The sequence below is a fragment of the Adelges cooleyi genome, unplaced genomic scaffold (assembly GCF_023614345.1).
Source record: "Adelges cooleyi isolate 19-005CV unplaced genomic scaffold, UGA_ACOO_1.1 ACOO_flye_CR_arks_rails_tigmint_CR_PRNA_574, whole genome shotgun sequence".
Taxonomy (NCBI): Eukaryota; Metazoa; Arthropoda; class Insecta; order Hemiptera; family Adelgidae; genus Adelges; species Adelges cooleyi.
In genome coordinates this window covers 5,266,543-5,285,865 of record NW_026096268.1, presented here as the reverse complement: position 1 = coordinate 5,285,865, position 19,323 = coordinate 5,266,543, and the positions used below count along the sequence as shown (strand labels likewise).

General features: G+C 32.2%; 1 protein-coding gene across 2 annotated transcripts in view; it reads right to left on the bottom strand.

Annotated features, from left to right (window-relative positions):
- Positions 1–180: 180 nt before the first annotated feature.
- Positions 181–19,323, bottom strand: part of LOC126843177 (serine/threonine-protein kinase S6KL) — a 65,400-nt gene continuing 46,257 nt past the window's right edge. The window contains exons 8-9 of one of the 2 annotated variants that reach the window (XM_050580541.1): positions 476–670; positions 181–389 (exon numbers count right to left, since the gene is read on the bottom strand). In XM_050580541.1, the coding sequence (XP_050436498.1) occupies positions 297–389; positions 476–670 (288 nt within the window). In that variant the 3' untranslated portion in view covers positions 181–296. The remainder of the gene's footprint in view (positions 390–475; positions 671–19,323) is intronic. The other variant, XM_050580542.1, reaches the window with a different exon arrangement.

Genomic DNA, 19,323 nt, shown 5'->3' with positions numbered 1-19,323 from the left:
AAATACCTAATTTATTAGTCATAACTAAATTAATTGACATGTAGCGAATTTATAGTATATCCACTCCTGAAAGTCCTATTAATCGATTTAACGTGTTGTTTCAGTTAAAGATATTGTAGTTACACAAATCAAACAATTAACAATATATAATATTATTTTATTTCAATAGAAATAGCGTTCAACGAGATTAAATTGGTACAAGAAGCGATTATAACGAATATAATATAACGGTAACATCACAGTAAGTGTAGGTAAGCATTTGACTGCTTTACATTATACTAAAAAAAAAAAGTCAGTTAGGAATCAAATTCGTCAAAATTAGGTAACTCTTTTTTTTCGTGCGTTCGTTTTACATTACTATACCGTTGGAGTATTTCATTAGGCTTGACCTGAAAAATAAAACAATGGATAGTAAATATAGTTTTGATGTTTAGTATTTTTGGTTTTGTCAACTTTTTGTTTATAAACAAAGAACCTTTATGGTTGTAACCTTTTTTGAGATAACTTCCGAGAAGTCGAAACCGTGGAAAAAGGGTTGGATTTTCGCCTGGCGGAGAGACTTCAACCTGTACTGAGGGTTGGTTTCCAAAAGCTTCAACACCATGTCCGTTGCCCCTTTGCTGACATGGTCCAGCGCCGTTCTGATTTCGTCATGCGTTTTTGGCGGATACTGCAAATCAAATATAAACACACGGTTCTTATAAGTTACATATTTTAGGTTAAAAAAAAAAAATAAGAATTATTTATATTCTGTCCGTTCCCAAACAGCCGAGGCGAAGGAGAAAAATAAATGAATACAGATTTCGCGACAAAATTGCAAAACCGAATTTAACAGCTCAGGTGTGCCGAATTTTGTCAAAACTGCGAATAAAAATAGCTGAATACGTCGTCATAGTCATTGTTTGCACATCAAATGTAAACGCAAGTTGGCCTTTGTAGTCTTTTAAGCAAACAACTAGAGGTCATTGCAATATTTTAATAATACATTATGCTAAAGAGGCCCTATGTACACACACTAACACACACCCAGCCCAGCCAGGCCGGCTGTAATCGATCACTCATTCAATCAGGAATTCAAGTCGCTTCATTTTACATACGGTGTTGTATTAAATTCAACGGAATACATAATGCCGTTAATGGAAATTATCAGTAAAAACAAACATTATTGTTCCCACAATCATTATTATCGTTTTTACAATCCTTGGAAATCACCTTGTAAAAAGTAAGTAGGTACACATCAACATTTGTACAAGGAGAGCTATGGCAGTTAATATTTATCAGATTCCTAATGTTTTATGAACAAATTATATTATTGCTATTAATAGAATTAAAGGCGTTATAGAAAAAAATGTTATTAATTTATAGTAACGGTACTACATTTAAGGACCAAGAGGTCAGATGACAAAATTGTTTAAGTTGGTTTTAGTTATTACTAATTTGAAATTTCATACAATAATTGTTAGTTTTTAGTTCTCAAGTACTTTTACGCGTAACAAGATATATAAATACCTTTCTAAGACGCATTAAATATTTAATACACGTCTATAGTTGAGACACTAATTACCTAATTAATAAAACAACATTTCTAATTAGTACAATAATTAACATAGATTTTTTCTAAATCGATCAATCTGGTTGCATTCAAAATATTGTTAACATATATTATTAGTTATTACACTCAAATATAGAGTATACATTGTTCAAGTAGTTATTTTGGCCAAATAAGTAATAAAAGCAACCTTAAACAAAGTTAGAAAAATATATATTAAAATGTAGATGAAAATTTAACGAACATGTTTTATAATATTATTTGGAACTCTATATAATATTATTATTATTTTTAATTTTTTAGAGGCAAAATATAGATTTTCTTAGGTAATTAAAAATTTCTTTTATAAAAGATAATTTAACATTTTATTTCTGTAATTAAAATCTTTATTGTTTAAGGGAATTGCATCCGGTCTGTTTTTAAGGAGTTTTGTATAGGCAATATTTAAGAAAAAATTGGTTTTAATAAATTTCGACCATGTTAATTAATTTTTCGATTAATTTGTATAAGCATTAAAAAAATTAGTTTTAATTTAATTGTATATAATGTTTTCTATGAGTAAAAGTCATTTTAGCTTGTTTTAGACCAAAAAGCTAGACAAAATGTCGACTACTTAGGATGGCCCAATTTCAATTGTGTAAAGAGATTCGAGTTCTTTTACTACTTTACTATGTTTTGTAAAAAGCCGATTTTTAGTTTCTTGTAATTAAATCAATTAAATTAGCAATTTTTTCAATATTAAAACCCAATTTTTTTACATAAAAAAAAAATCAAAAATCCGTTTCTCACAAAACTTAGTAAAGTTGCCAAAGAACTCGTAAATCCTAACAGAATTGAAATCGATCATCCTAAGTAATCAAAATGTTGTCTGGCTTTTTGGACTAAAACGCCAAAAACAGATCGCATGCAATCTCTTAAAGAAACATGCATTTTTTTTTGTTGAAATACTTCTAATAATTACATTAATTACTTAACAACACAAATTAGTATACAACCATTGTTATCGACCCAACTATACATTTACACTCGCCCTGCATATCTAGAAAAAGTGATAGATATTATTAAAAAATGAATGTGTTATATCAAGTGTGTACAATTATCAGTTTTTAAAAATGTTACTAATGATTACACAACCGACTATAATAATACTGGGCTCACAAATTTCATTCATTTAATAATTCAGTAGGATTTTTTTTTTAATTCGACACGAGTGTCCACTATGGTAAAATAAAACTGTACGCGACAGGTATTATGAATGTTTTATTTAAATAATTTTGTTCAAGTTACATTAACTCACACGTCAGTTACGCATGTTTTAGTTTTAAGTGTGGAAAAAAGTTTTTTTTATAAAAACTATAACAATGTGATTAGTTATTATTATTATTCTATTAAATAGCGGTCACAAAAAAAAAACAATCATCAAATTGATGTTTCCTGGTTTCCCTAAGTCCAATTAAATTTCTTTGGGGAAAGGAAATCATCAAAATGAGTTATATTAAACCTATTTCAATAACGTTATCGATCAAAGTCCCGTCGTCGAAATTAAAATAATATTGTTGCGAAAAGATACGTCCAAGTCTTACTTTTTAGGGAAAAAAATTATTTCATATGAAAAAAAATTTAAGTCAGCAAAACAGTATACGGTAAGTCGTTATAGGTATAGGTAAAGGGTCGGGCTGAACTTTGCACAATAAAACATTTATATTCCATTCCACTCCAATGATTATAATAAATACATTATTATTATAGAAAAAAAATAACGCAAATGTTTTTTTAACAATCATTTTATTAAGTCATTCAAATTCCAAGTGCTTCCATGATGGTAATACTAATAATACTTATTAAGTATTATTACAATATAATAATTATTATTATCACCGGCAATTATTACATTTAATTGCCGGTGATAATGATGAAAATATCGTATCTTGCAACATTATTGCAGACAAACAATAAAATATGTTAATATAAATACCTTGTAGTATTAATTTAAACACAATTGTTCTGTCTGGATGTAATATGATGTTCAACATCAAGAACACGAAGAAAGCGAAAGGGAATACGGTTAGATTTGGTTTGAAATTCTAAAGGTCCCAGTAAAGCGTTAAGAAGGAAAAATATTGTAAATTAAGTTAACGGCACAATCAGGCAGTCAAAGCGGTTGCTCGTGTACAAATTAAAATGAACTTAAAACAACGAAGCAAATCTGCGTACAGTAGTTATTAAAAAAATTGTTATCTGTATTCTATAGTTATAATTTGTATAATACAACTATAAATAATATACTACTGTTTTATAAAAGAATCATTAACATTTTATTGTAAGTCTAAATAATGAGCAAAACTGTAACTTAATTTATTTCCAACCATTCACTTTTTTTTTTACATTAATATGAAATTTGGTAATTGAATTTTATTTAATAATTATTCAGTGTCGATATCGCTTGAAATATGCTTCAGAAGCAGAGTTGGCCCAGTTGGGGACTCAGTTGGAAAAATCGTTTTAATATTGAAAAATTGCAAATTTAATTTATTTAACTACAAAATACTGAAACTTTTTAATCTTCTTCCTACATAACATAGTAAAGTAGCCAAATTACTAAAGTACAAATTAACCGGTAAATTAATTGATATGGTTGAAATTGATAAAAACCTCTTTTTTTCTTAAATATTGCCTATACAAAACTCCTTAAAAACAGACCGCATTCAATCCCCTTTATAGCAGTTTATTAAAATAAATGGGTACTCAAATGTATTTTTTTTTTTCAATCCAATAATGCTCTGGTCACAAGCTAGCTTCAAATTAGTCATGTTTTGCCATATTAATTTTTATTTTTGTAAAAAAAACATTTTGAATTAATCAGCGATTACCAACTATAATTTTGAAATTGTTATTTGGTCACAGATTGTTATTTTTGATAATCACTAACCAAAGCTAATGTGCTGGAAAAAAATGTTGTGAGTAACTACTAAATTAATAAGTCTAAACAATTTTTGGTGTTTTTTTTTTTTTACATTTTAACGTCTGCTTCCCCACCGAACCAACAAGATACTTGTTATCCGACGGTTAGAGCAGGGCTGATCAAATAATTCGGTCTATCGTTTAGTGGAAAACGAACAACTCATACCTACGTCATTGGAAAACCAGCCAATACATTTTAGTTGAAGCAAATTAAAGATGTATTTTTTTTTACTTATAGATTAGTAGAATTAACAGGGTTAGTACGTCTTCTGATTTCAAGGTTGAGACTTAAGCCCGACGATATAAACACATAATGACCTTGGAGATTACATAACAAACCGCAGCTTTATGATAGCACACAGGACAAGCGTGCACGATTAATTGAAATTGGCCGAAAAATAATTCTGCGCTGGGCGGATATATATTATAATAGAACATGTTAAGTTATGTTCTATACGATAAAATTATTTTCCGCTATAGAACGTAAAAAAATAACGCTCCACTCATGTAGGCGGATCCAAACCTTATTAACTGAGAAAGCAATTAAAATTTTTGTCTCGATTCGTCCACAAATAAAAAAATACTATCGTTTGTGGTGTTTAAAATAAAATCTATAGAAAACCTATACACGTTACACACATAACATAATAATATGTATAAATCAATTACAATAGGAATACAGTTAAAATACATCATACTGCATACATGAAATAAAAATATATACCACAAATTATTTTATAATCCACAATAATTATCTAGGGATACTTCAGTTAAGTACTTATGCATTATAATTTAGGTAAATTTGACGAGGAAACTCTACATTGTTCCGGATGGTCGTTAAGTTTGTGCAACTTGTAGGGTGAGAGTAAACCATGTAGAAATACACGAGTCTGTTTGATTGTGTCGATGCAAGACAAAAGTTGAGTTTTCCTAGGGTGGGCGAAGTAAAATGTTTGATGGACGTGACAAGGCAGTATGCAGTATCGGTTCTCAACTGCATTGAACCTCTAAAGTTCCATAAATTGGACGGTAGATTATAATATATAAAACAAAAAAAAAATAGTGGTTAAAAAAAAATACACGTTTCCTATACCATTTTTTAATTGTTTTAGTACGATATAAATTTTTTCTCAGTAATTGCCTCAATTTCTCACTTCCCTATTTCCATTCTGGTTTAGACTAGGTCAGTTAATAATATTTAGATTTATGCATTTATTCATATATATTATAATACCGTTAATTTATTATAATTGTTTTCCTCCGACGTCAGCCGCCGCACATTTCGAGCCGAAAGAACTCGGTCGCTTTCCGCAGGGCTATTATTATTTTTTTTTTAAATAATTAAGGTCGCTGTATATGTGTTTACACACACATGTATATATGTAGCTCGGGTTTCTCGCATAACGCATTTTCAGGGATAAAATATATATTATAATTTTTCATTCGACCGTCGCCGCCATTAATCATCTCGACGTAGCTCGTACCGTAAGCAATAATACAATCTCGGGCGGTCGTTTTGTTGTTCAAGATAAAAACTTTTTTCCCTTCCGAAAAAATAAAACACACATTTCGCCCATACCCGAGTCGTTATGATATTTTCCGCGGTATACGAGTGCCAGAGATTTATAAAAAAAAATATTTTATATTATAAAAATAATAAAAAACTACAGCGAGGTATGATTGACTTGGGTTCGCGCATCCAGTCGGTGTCCCGTTGCCGTACTTAAGCACACTCAACACAAAACCAACCGAGGGCTGTTGACCCTATATGCTATTTTTTTTTCTCCTCTCTTCTCCAGACCGATTCCTTTTCGAGTACACATAACGAGGTCAAACCTGTCGAAGAACTCGGCTTGTTTGTGCACGCGCCCGTGTATACTTCACATATTATACTACACATATACATATACACATAAATATAATCGCATTATAGAACATAACGGCACATTCTCGACAAGACACACGCATACAGACAGAGGAGCTGCGCGTTAAGTCTTTATAACGCGCCGTAATCCTTCACCGTACGTCGTGCCCGGCCACAATAGCTGATATATTAATATAATAATAACAATATAATGTGTTATGATCATAATATTGTACAGAAGAAAAGGCGCCAGGCACCGGATTTCGTATTTTTTCGCGGCACAAACGAAACAAATAAACGATTTCACACTCCGCACAGAAGTCTGGATAAATAAAATAAATACAAAAAAAAAAAACATTTGATACTCCATATCAAAATCATTTTGCCAATCGCATTAAAAAATATTATGATTAAATTATATATATTTCTACGAATATTCTTGGACGCAATTTGGGCGGATCTCGGGTGTGCTCTTCTAAAATTGTTTGCGTTCCATACCATAAGAATGAGGGCCCTTTATTATTTGACCGAAATTGCATCCATGATAATATTGGATAATTATGGACGATAGGTTTTTGATAATAGTATATTACCGTATATTCTATGGGAAGGACTTCGACCACGTCGACCCGTTAAGGGTAAATGAACAAAATAATAATAATAATCGTAGACCTCCTCCCCCACAGGCTGTTTTGACAACGGTTCATAACCGGTTTTTTGTTGGTTTGTAACAGTACAAACAACGCCATGCATTTAAGAGTGTTCGGTACATTTTCCCTTTCTGTTTTCAATTTTACAGGGCCCAGCCAACAAAGGATATTCTATAGTGATTAAAAAATTAATAATATTGGTATCACACGCACGTGTAAAGCGGAATTTTAACAAAAATGTTTTCGCCGTGTTCAAAAACAAATGTGTATTTTGCTTAAAACGTTTACTTTGCCAATGACGACAATTGTATTTGAATAATTGCGCTTAACACATGTGTACACGTTCAACCATCGATGTATTAGTATACTATGAATATTCTAAAGTTTAATAGTGTTATCTTTTTTGTACATTGAAATTGGATTTTTCATTTTTATATTAGGTATTAAAAAGCTGTAAATCAGGGGAAATACATTGCCGGGTAAACGCTTAAAACAAATTTAGCTTACAGAAAAATCACTTTACCGACTAATGACAATACCATTGAATCAAACGATGTGTTGATAACATGCACAGCTTTGGCATTTAATTTGTCAGACACCAAATACAAAATCAATAACATTTATAATTGTTATAATAAAAAGTACATGACATAATAGGAGTTACGATTCGTTTTAAAATGTTTTTCAGAAAGATCATTTAAAAAAAAATGTAATTCAATGAAACGATTTAGAGTTTATTTAAACTAAAGCTCTAAGTTTTTATAATTTATTACTTCTAAGTAATAATAATTTTAATGTTTCAGGAACACTTTTATTGCGCGCAAAGAGGTTTATTAAACATATTATTATATAAATATGCAATTATGTTATTAAAAATTATGTTTTTTTCAAATGTCGAACACCAACTCTTACAAATGGGCCTCATATTATAAACTTTAAGCGTGACAGTTCCCGAATTGTTTCTAAAACGTACAGTTTTGTCATTAATATTATTTCATTATATTTGATGGTACATTATTTTGATTGACTCGACCTGCGATTTTGCTGGCTACGCTAAGGGTTGTTTTTGATTTTTTGCGCCGTCTACATTAATAATGGACATCAAATATCGTGTTACGATCGCCAGTTCGACTAGACTCTAGAGTATCGATATCCTGTCAGAACCTTTTGGCTTAAGTCCGTTTTTTATTTCAAGGACACCGACATAACGACTGGCATACTACTTTGGTATGACTCTAAATAATAGAATACTGTATAAAACATGTACGACCAATTCGGTGTTAACACAGGCATTCTTTCAAGGCCGCGAAAAATAAACACAAATTTGTAGTATTTTTTTTGAAAACATTTTTATATTATTTTACAATAAATTATATTATTCCCCTAAATATTTACATTTTTTAATTATTTTTTAACCAAATTTTAAACCTTAAGCGGTGACGTATGCTAATGCATTAGCTTGTGTTGGGAATGATCATCTGAACATCTTTACTGACTGATTACTAATGGAACGAACAAACATTTTTACAATAAAAAAAACAAAATGTAAATGAACTTTGAGGTCAGCCCTTAAGTCTTACTATACCAAAAAAAGCTAAATAAAGGAAAAGGTTCTACCCATTTATGAGAGTAATGATAATTTCTTAGTCTTTCACTGCATATCTATCTGGTATATGCTATATACCCACACAAATTTGAAAAGTATCGAGTTTTTCTCGTTTTTAAAGGGAAATGGGTAAATTTGTTTTCATTTTTGCCCTTCCACAGTATCTGTTGGGTACGATTTCTGATCTACAGACGGTGGCAAAAGATATATCAATTAAAAAAAAAAAACCTACCATAATAATAAAATAAAAACACATTGGTTGGAAAACCAATATGTAATACCTCTAGGCTCCACGTCGAAGCTAAAAGTCGTTATCTTGATTGTCTTGTAAAGGTATAACATATATTTATGTGATACAGCGTTCTACTCAAGACAACGGCCGGTATATTATATTTTGTTGCTGTTTTTTTCTTTTTATGAAATATTGATAATATATTAATATTGTCATCTTCGACAATCCGAGGCACACATCCTAGTTTGTCATGTCCATTGCGTTTACAGACAAGTCTTTGCCACGACACTCGAGTCGCTCCTAGACGCGTGCATGGTAGTCTGCAATGCACCGACACAATATAATACGACCCAGGAAGAGATAATCTTATTCTCGTACATTTATATATTATATATATATATTAATACTAATTAAATGCACGCGACGTCGACGAGTACCGGTTTTCGCGGCGTAGGTCATTGAGTCGCCGTCGATCCTCGTCAAAAGTCGACGGTCTGCATTCCCACATAACTGCCACGGTGTGTTATAATTGGTTTTTTTTTATACACAGCATAATATTAGTTTTACCGCTAATGTCTGGCAATGATATCGTCGTCACCGAACCCGGTTAATACTTTTAAGCCGACCTTCACACGGTCGCCGCGGTGACAATAGCTTTGGACTTGATCGACTTGGAGCTCGTTTTTACCCTCGTCCGTTCAATAATTGTTAGCCGTTCCATTGCGGTAATCGAATCGATCATATAAAAGTCACTACAAGACGACCGCCTCGGTGTCCTGCGAAACACCTTCAAAGACTGATACGAAATAGTATTATGTCGATTAACATAAAAACCTTACCAAATCCGCGTGGTTTCGTGTCAGAGCAAGAAGAAGGGCATTTTTGTTGTAATGTTTTGATTTTAGAAAATTAAAAAAAAAGAATCATGATAACAGAGCTGATAGCGATGAATATACTTAACAAATAATGATTTATGCGAGGAATAATAACAAATGAAAAAAGTGACTATTCTGAAACAATTAAATTATATTATCTTTTTTTTTATTATTAACCCGAAACCATCTCTCAAGAGTAAAAATGTGGTTTGTGTTTTTATAGCCGAGCGCACACTTTTCCGGAAAGAAAAATATTTAATATTATTTTAAAATTTTATTACAGAAAGAAGCGTAATAAACGGTACGTAGAAAAAGTTTAAAATATACACATTGTAGTTTGTTTCGTTGTCAGCTATGAGTTGAAATGTTGTGAAAAAGTTATGAGCCAATGTTTTTTTATACCTTTTGCAGACATATTCTTGTATGGTGAAAATAGAGAGAACGCATTCGTTTTCAGCCTTTCCGCTCCAGTATTACTAACATTTCAAAAATCCGATTTGCCCGGTAATAAATATCATTTATTCTATCATTTTGTATTGTTGGCTGTTGCTAAGTATAATATTATGCGGACTGCGTTGAAAGCTACCTCGTTCTGTAGCGCTTTTTTTTTTTGGCCAGTAGTCTGTATGTTATAAGGCCATAAATCAACCCACCGGACAAGTAGATTTAATGGAGCCGGTAAAAGGTTATTGATCGTAACACGAAGATTACGACAACGACAAAAAAACCTTTGCCTGTCCACAATAGTATAGAACGCGTCGCATTTCTTGAGCATCGAATCAAATCATGTGTAGGTACATTGTTGTCGCACACCGATGCTATATTAATGTGATAAGACATTTTAGAAACACACAAAAAAGTATCGTCGGTAACATTTTTTTCCCCCAAATAAAAGACATTTGGAAAAAAGTCCCCAAGAACCGTGACACCGTCGGTCAAAAACCTCGAGTAAAATCAATAATATGCGGTCTAGGAGGCAAGAGAAGTCTTGGCAAAAGCTTTTCATTATGATATTATGATTTATGGTGTTATTTCGAAAATATTAATACCCGACCGCAACGTCTTAAAGTTTCTTTTTTATCAATACATTCGCCGGGGTAAACTTTGTATATGTATATTTTGATATACGATAAAATATGTACCGATATTTAATATCAAATATATTTTTGATACGTCGTCTGTGTCGATAAATCTCTTATGCATATGTCAATATTAGTATTATTATTCTAATATTACTTTGGTATAAGAGTATTTTTTAAATAAATATTAGGAATACAAGTATTTCTTCGGTTCAGTTATGCGGCAGAACGGAGGCGTGGCAAGTAGAAAACGGTGTAGAATGAGACGGTAACAGGTGTGTTGTGTTTCAATATAGTGCCATTGGGGAAGGAAGAAAAATTGCATAAAACCTATGACGAGAATTGAGATTAGCAATGCGATGTAAGGGAATAAATGATGACTGAGCATTGACCAAAAGGGATGAAAGTGATTCGAGTTCTCGAGAGATGATTTAGAGGGATAGACTGAGATGATTTGGGAACTAAGAAAATGGAGATTAATCAGATAACCGTCGCGAAACAGGCAAACCAACACACGGATCATGGTCAAAACGAGAATAGTTAAATTGCAAATGAAACAAGTATTTTTTTTTTTTTTTTTTACGATTTTTAATGACGTGGAAAAAAATCTCTTTGAAAACCTTAAACGTCGTCATATTATAAGTTACTTTATAAGTTTTTTTATCGCTTGTGGAATAATTAACAGCGAAATAATAATAATCCTAGGTATAGTATAAATGCGTTTCCGCGACCCAAACAAGTATTTGACGGGAAAACACGGAGTACATTAGCCTCGAGGCTTAAATACATTTATATTTAAATAAAGAACGATTTTTCACAGCAGAAACCGTTTGAAAATAATATGATGAATACATTTTAAAACGACAAGTCAGAATAAATTATCAAGAGCTAATCGTTGTAACTGAATAATTTATAATTTAAATTTTAGTACTTCTTCTCTCAACTTACCTTCCGTTCGTTCTAAATCTGACCGTTCGCCTGTTTAACTGACTTGCGACAAGTAACGTTGTCCATAGGATATATATTTGCTATTATTATTATGAGAGAGTAGTAATACCGAAAGTTATTTTGTTGTTATTCCCATAACGCTTAATGTTGGCAAAAAATAAATTCCAAGGAGAAATAGTTATATAACTCTCAGCGATAAATATTTTTAAAACTTGTGATGAAAAAGAAAATGTTTTTTTCATTAATTGGAATGAAATCAATTTTCAGAGTATTCCAAAAGCCGAATGAACCATCTATTCGATGACTACACATATATTAGACAGAAAATACATTAAACTATATTATTTATAATTTTTGAAGGATAAGGGCTTTGATTTTTATGTTTGAAAAACAATCAATAACATTTTTTTAGTAGATAAAGAATAGAACTTTAAAGGTAATTCTAAAAATCGTAACTTGATTTTGCAATACAATTTAATCATTAAAATATATTATACTTAATTTATTTTATATTCAGATTAGCCGTTAAATTTGTTACTATGCAACTTTGGTCGACAACTTGCCTGGAGCGGTTAGAAAGTTTAATACTGAAAGACATTGTATACAGACAGGTTAATAAAAATATATCTACATTTTAATTATATTTTTCACTGGACGTGCTGCCCCGACTTGTATGCCCCTTAGCTCCATTTACAGTCTCAATTTGTGAATTCGACCTTCCCAATTATTGAGGTGCGATGATTTTCAAAATGTGCAACAAAAGAAAATTGAAATGTTACTTCAGTAGTGAACAATGGAAATACCCGCTAGCCAGGTTAGCGTTTTTATTTGTGTTATGACGTAGATGTGTACCTACTACTAAGATAATCGCGGACAAGACCGTTGTAACCTCCGTTCACTGTGTAATAGTATAGTGTATCAATAGAATCCAGGCACAGTGCGACTTGACTAAGTTTATTATGTTTCTTCCGGCCAAATCGCATTTCGGCCCATCGTTTTGTTTAATACATTTTGGCCAGAAGAAAATGATAATATAACATAAGCCAACCGAGCGGGTAACAACAACAATAATATTATCATAACCGTGTCAAGGGTGCGCCTTGGTAGATGATGTCATAGCGTAAATTCTGTATGTGTATTTTATATAATAAAATAATATATAGTACACTAGTAATCGCATAATCGTGTACGAAGTTGTTTACCGGAAACCTATACACGGAGAAACTATAGACGGCTTAGTAACCAGAGGTGGCAAATGAGTATCATTAATACAAGAATTAACCTAGCTGCGAAACGGTGCAACGTTTATAAAACATGCACACTTATCACATTTTTTTTTTAAGGAACTCCGAACAGAGACCGAACTAGCCTATTTTTAAAAAAAAATTATACTGTTTTGTTAGGTTGAACATAACAATATAAATAAAAGAAGACGGAAGTAAAACTGTCATAAGAGATTAGCACATGCCTATGTATTCTTCTAATATTCAGAAATAAATTTTGATCAAGAAAACCCGTCTTTGGTTTTGTAATATACATCAGAGTAGTGTTATTCCTACAGAATACCCAACAATTCGCCGAGAAATTTGAAGTCAAAGCTAAGCTATTGTGTAAACTTATTTGTACACTAATTAGTATTCTTTATTGCTTGTTATTTTTTTTATCGGACCATCACATCGTCTTTCATTATTTCTTTTACCAAAACACGGTTTCGCAGATTGCGTTTTACTCTTGTTAGGTACGCGTTTTTGCTCGAGTTTTAGTGTACACTAGAAAATCGGGTGTATGAAGTCCTAATGAGATGTAGTTTTTTTTTTTTTACTTGCATTATTATCTATGGGTGTGTCGATAATACATAATATTATACTGTGTGTCTTTTCGAAATTGTCCAAAAAACGTCAGCCTCCGTTCGTGAGCCTCCCCGGGTGACATCTCTGGGGGCTCCACTATAAAATTGCACATACAAAATGTGATATTTTGCGGTTGCGGGGGACGCTTATTACTTTTCACTCCAAATAGATACCATCTGTTGTCGCTGCGGCGATTATAAAACTAAGTGCACACACATACACGTTACAAATACTCGCGTCGGACCGTGGCTGCCCGGTCTGCCGGCGGTCGTATTGGATATCAGATCATGTGTGTGTGTGAAATGTGTACATAATATAATCATATGTGTACCTATACAACATAAGAGTGTGTTTGTAAAAGTCTCGCGGTCATCGGGGTCGATCGTGACACGCCGCGGCCACGGGATCATCGACCCACAAAGAAGTCTGTGCAGCAGCAGCAGCAGCACCGCGCGGACAAAGTGCTGCAAGTTTAACGCTATTTTTACACCGTATTCGTTTTTATTATCATTATTATTAGTCCTATAGATATATATGCATAGGTTTTTTTTTTATGCGTTTACCTACGCGGAAAACCGGATCGGATCAAGCGCGTTTCCTCGGTCGGCCGCCGCCTTCGACTCTTGGCATTTACACTATACACGGCCGCCGCCCACGAGAGACGTACGCGCATTCCGCAGTTGCTCGCATAGAAGATTAGAAGACTTGCCTATGAAACGGACGGTTTACATACACCAAACACACACAAAAAACACATAAATATAATATAATCCGACGGAAAAAAAAAAAAAATTAAAATCATTATTTTTGTCACGAAAAAAGCAAATCAGAGTGGTATACATAATATATTTTATATGCAATATAAAATGGAAATTGACAATATTTAATATATGGCATAATTTTTTATTTTCAAATTTTGGTTACAATTTTGTGAGATCATTTACAAAAATATCACACTGAAACAAAGATCACAAATGACACCAGGACCACCAGGGTTTTAGAAAGGGATTTGATAAATTTGAATTATTTCAATCCGGACCGACGGGTTATCCGGGTTTTCGGGTTAAAATTTTTTTTTGTCTTAATACAATTATTGTTTTAATTAAACCTCGATGTAGGTATACATTTTGTAACAAGCCTTATAGTTTGACCTAGATTAAAAAAAAATAATAATAAACCAGGATAAAACGATCAATTCCGGATTTCAGTCCCATCCCTTATGGCAATTTGCCGAATGAAAATAATAAAGCGCGAAGGCCCTGATGAGCGCCTTTAGAGTATGAACCGGGCATAGGAATGATGGAGTACTTCAAATACTTGTTCATAAATAACCGAAAAAAATGAAAATTGCGCGAGGGAAAATGTGCAGGGGTCTAACCCAAACCTGAAGTACCGAGTGTGATATCTTATCCACAATGCCACACACGATTTCACTTCCAGTCTATTGTTCAGAAATTGTATTACTGAAAGCTCTACACCGAGTGAAAAGTTGAAAAATGTTTTACTCTTTCTCGCTGAAATCGAGGAAAACTCGCGTGAGGTTAAAATATTTTTCGATTTCCAAGTTTATGATAGAAACACCTCTCTCCGAACCGAAGAAGTTTTTTCTTTATTTTCGTTTTTTTTTCCAATGCGAGTATAAGATTTAAGGTCTGAAAAATATGACACTATTAGAAACATACCTCCTAAAATTCAAAAATACTTTCTGAATGGTGTGTTGTTTCTAAATTTAAGGAAACTCGTACCTTGTTTTATGCCTAAACTACAAATCTCTCGTCTGTTAATTTTGTTTTCCTATATTATAAACCGTAAAAAGAGCTATATATATATAAATATATTGTTTTGTTCGTTCAATATATATATAGTTTAAACATATTTTTGACTAAAAAAATAAAAAATTTTAGGATTAGAATTTTTTTCTCAAAAAAATGGTTTAGGATAGTTATGTGCGTATTTTTGAACATGATATCAAACATTTTCATCTATTTTGGTCCATAGCATTAGCAAATTCTTATCAAGTTTTTTTTATCAAGTAAGTATCAAAATTAATTTGTTTTTTATGCTGATAATTTTCATATAAAAGATTTTTTTTTAAGTATTTTTTATTAAACAAAAAAAAAACTTTTAAAAAATTAACTTTTGATCTAAAATATACCCACTTGTATTATATGATGTATGTATAGTTGGTAGATTATAATAATTATTGTTGTGGAGAGCTCATTCTGGCTGAAAAATTCCCTCGGGCGATAGGTCGAGATTTTTTTAAATCCTAGATAGTTTGGGGGAAAACATGTAAAGATTATAAAATAACTCTAATATTATATTATATTAGAGCTATACACGATACTCAAAACCATACTGGTACATTTTGTATTTATGTGTAGACTTTGTATCAATATCATTCATACATATATTATCACATACCTAACTAGTGTGTAAAAAGATAGGAAGGACGCGACGCGGCTAAACCTAACAACAAGTTTGTAATATATTATATTTCGGTTTTATGGGCAGCGTATACGACCACGCTGTATGCCATAATACACATAGAAAGATAATATATAAGTTTGCATCGAAAAATTCCAACATGCTACCTTGTACATAACATTGTGTATTATTTTGTTGGTGGTATACATAAATTATATAGTACCTATATGTAACCGCACGTGCGGTACATTTATAGCCGAATTTTTTAGGCTAAACTGTTTTTTATGCTAGCGTAGAATATATTGTGAATATTTAATCAAATATAATCAGTTAATTGCGTGTTTCCCATAAATAAAAACAGCTACCCAGGGAACTCTCTCGTCCGCGTTGACAGTGTTCTGTTGTATCGGAGAAAAAACTATAATAATTAAATATTGCATCGTTGTTATTTTTTTTAACTCGTTCTGGTAAACACAAAATACACATGGCAGACGAAAATGATAGGAAGCATTCCTATTATCTGCTCGTTATTGTGGATATAAAAATAATCCAACAATAGCATTCACCCCGGCCATGGCCGCTATACTGCGTTGCACCCTTTACACCGTTAGATCCTTTTTTTACCTAACATCATACAAAATATATTAGCATTTAGCCCTAACCCAACCTAACTTTCCTCCCTTTACTATCCACTGAATACCAGGTGCAGACACGATTTCAAGGACTAGGGTTCTGAATAGAAACAACACTATGGAGCGTACCTGTACATCGCACCCCTTGCCACCTCGATTGATCTGGCGCCGAGCACAAACCAATGTAGCCTATAAACTCAACTGAGAAAATCGCGGGCGATAAGAGAATCATTTTTTTTTTTTTTTTTACATCTTACATTCATTATTACCGTGCCATATTGTTTTCATACCTGCAGTCTGAGCTATTCAAATGATTATAACAAAATATCTTTCTTATAGTGTATGTTTCAACAGCTTTTTTTAACAACTATGATTCGTTGAAATTGAACCCCGTTTTCTTTTTTATGGAAGCTAGTTATTATTTTTTAAATTTATTATTCGTATAGTCCGCGATCTAAGTAACGGATACGGTTTCGAGTATTGACCGTAAACGCGAACAACGGAGAGGAATCGAAAACCACCCACAACAGTCGTCCCGGTACACCCTGTATATTATTATTATAGTTATATTCGACATAATATACAGGTACTTCCAGACGCGAGATTGGGTTTATAGTATGAAATTAAACCCTCCTAACACGACGAGTGCGCGTTTTCGGTCGGATGGATCGGTCTTGATATAAAATAATATTGTAGGTAATAGACAAACACAAATATTACTCGAGGCTATCTAATGATTTCATTGTTATTTATCGTTTGTATAAATACATAAACCATCAGTCGATTTCCGACCCTTTATCATCCCCTACAGGCTACACACACACACATACCCTCAGGCCTTTGCTGTCCAGACCTGGTTAACATTTCGCCATTTGTGCGCTTTGACCAGCCTATGACCAGATGATGGTTATCGCATTTGGAGAGAAACACACTGTCGCCGGTACACGGTGAAATGATCGAAATGATCCAAACGATCGATATAAATTATTCATACCTCGATCACACACACACACACATATTGCCTTAATATTAATATTAATCATCGTTGCCGGCGACCGTTATTCGTCGTACAACAGACGACACTGACAAGGGGTGGAGAGTAAGGCCACGCACGAGCCACTGATGCGCTCGCCGACGGTTAAGGTCGAAATAAATCAAATCAAATGAAAAATACAAGATTTTTTCTCTCTCGATATTTTAATAAAATTTAATAGTAGCCGTACAGCAAAAAAAATAAAATGTATATTATTACTAACTATCCGTCGCGCTTCTCGTAAATCATCGTTATTTTAAGTATTGTAATTTTCAATTCAACATTGAAACTTTATATACGATGTAATATTATTGTAATTTTGATTTACCGTGAATTCATTATGCAAAACACTACATTAATTCGGATATACACTAGAAAAGTATCCCTGTATATACCTACCTATTGTAATCTTGAAATATTTTTGTTATTGGACATTCGCCGTATTTGACTCGGCTAACAAACAACCTCAAAATCCACTTATTATTATTACCAATTTTTTTTGGATCCGGTACCTCGATTTAATTGGAAACTTCCCAATTAAATAATTTCTTTTATACAATTTTGTATTATTTATTATCAAGGTCTCTTGTATATTATCATGTTAACGCGCAGCAGCATTCCTATATTCCCTTAACTTCGTTCGATTATAGTGCACGTGGTACATAGTAATAGCATAGTTGTATTTATCATATTGTCTCCTCGTTCGACATTAGAGGCATAAAAGTCGAGCGATCAACCTAATTTGTTCTCTAGTAGTTATAACAGTTTCATTTTATTTCATCGAGGGCTTTTGCGAGGAATTTTCAACAAAGGCAATATAAGTAAAAAAAAAATAATAATAATAACGTAGAAATACATCATTTTAAAACATTCCCTGAAAAATATATGGTCGTACAATAATAACGAGACGAGAATAAATTGAAGAAAAAAAAAACGCCGACCCAAAGTCGTTTATCATTTGAATAAATCCAATTACAGTTGGAATAGGCCCGAAGAAAGATGTACTGTTATAATCCATTAAGTAGGTAGGCACTACACAGTATCATTTCGAATGAGCCGGAAAATTGATCTCAAATGACTAAGTGTATCTCGAACAAAATCTAAAATGTGTTAATGAACGCCAGGCGTAATGATTACAAAAACATAATGTTGTGATCTGATTACAAAGATGTTAAATTTTCATTATTCGCGCATAGGACATTGATCGCAACACACATTGTTCGTGAATTTTTAGTTTAATAAGTAAGTATAATTACAAGATGAAAACAATATGGTAAAAAAAAACCACACACACTTATATATATATATATAATATATATATATAGATGTAAACAGGTGTCGCTAGTTTAATTAAAACACTATGAGATGATTCAGACGTTTTTTAAATGAATATATGATAGTAAGTTTGCGTTTTCCAAAGCAATATATTTGCAATGCACAACATTGTTTTTGTTGTACAGTTACTTTGCAAACGGTTAGGATGGGAATTAACTTTAATATTTAAAAAAATAAATATATATGTAAACGCGCTATTTCTTAATACAATTTAAGGTATATTTTTGCATATTATTACATTATTGTATACTTATGTATACATTTTTGGTTAAAAAAAATTCA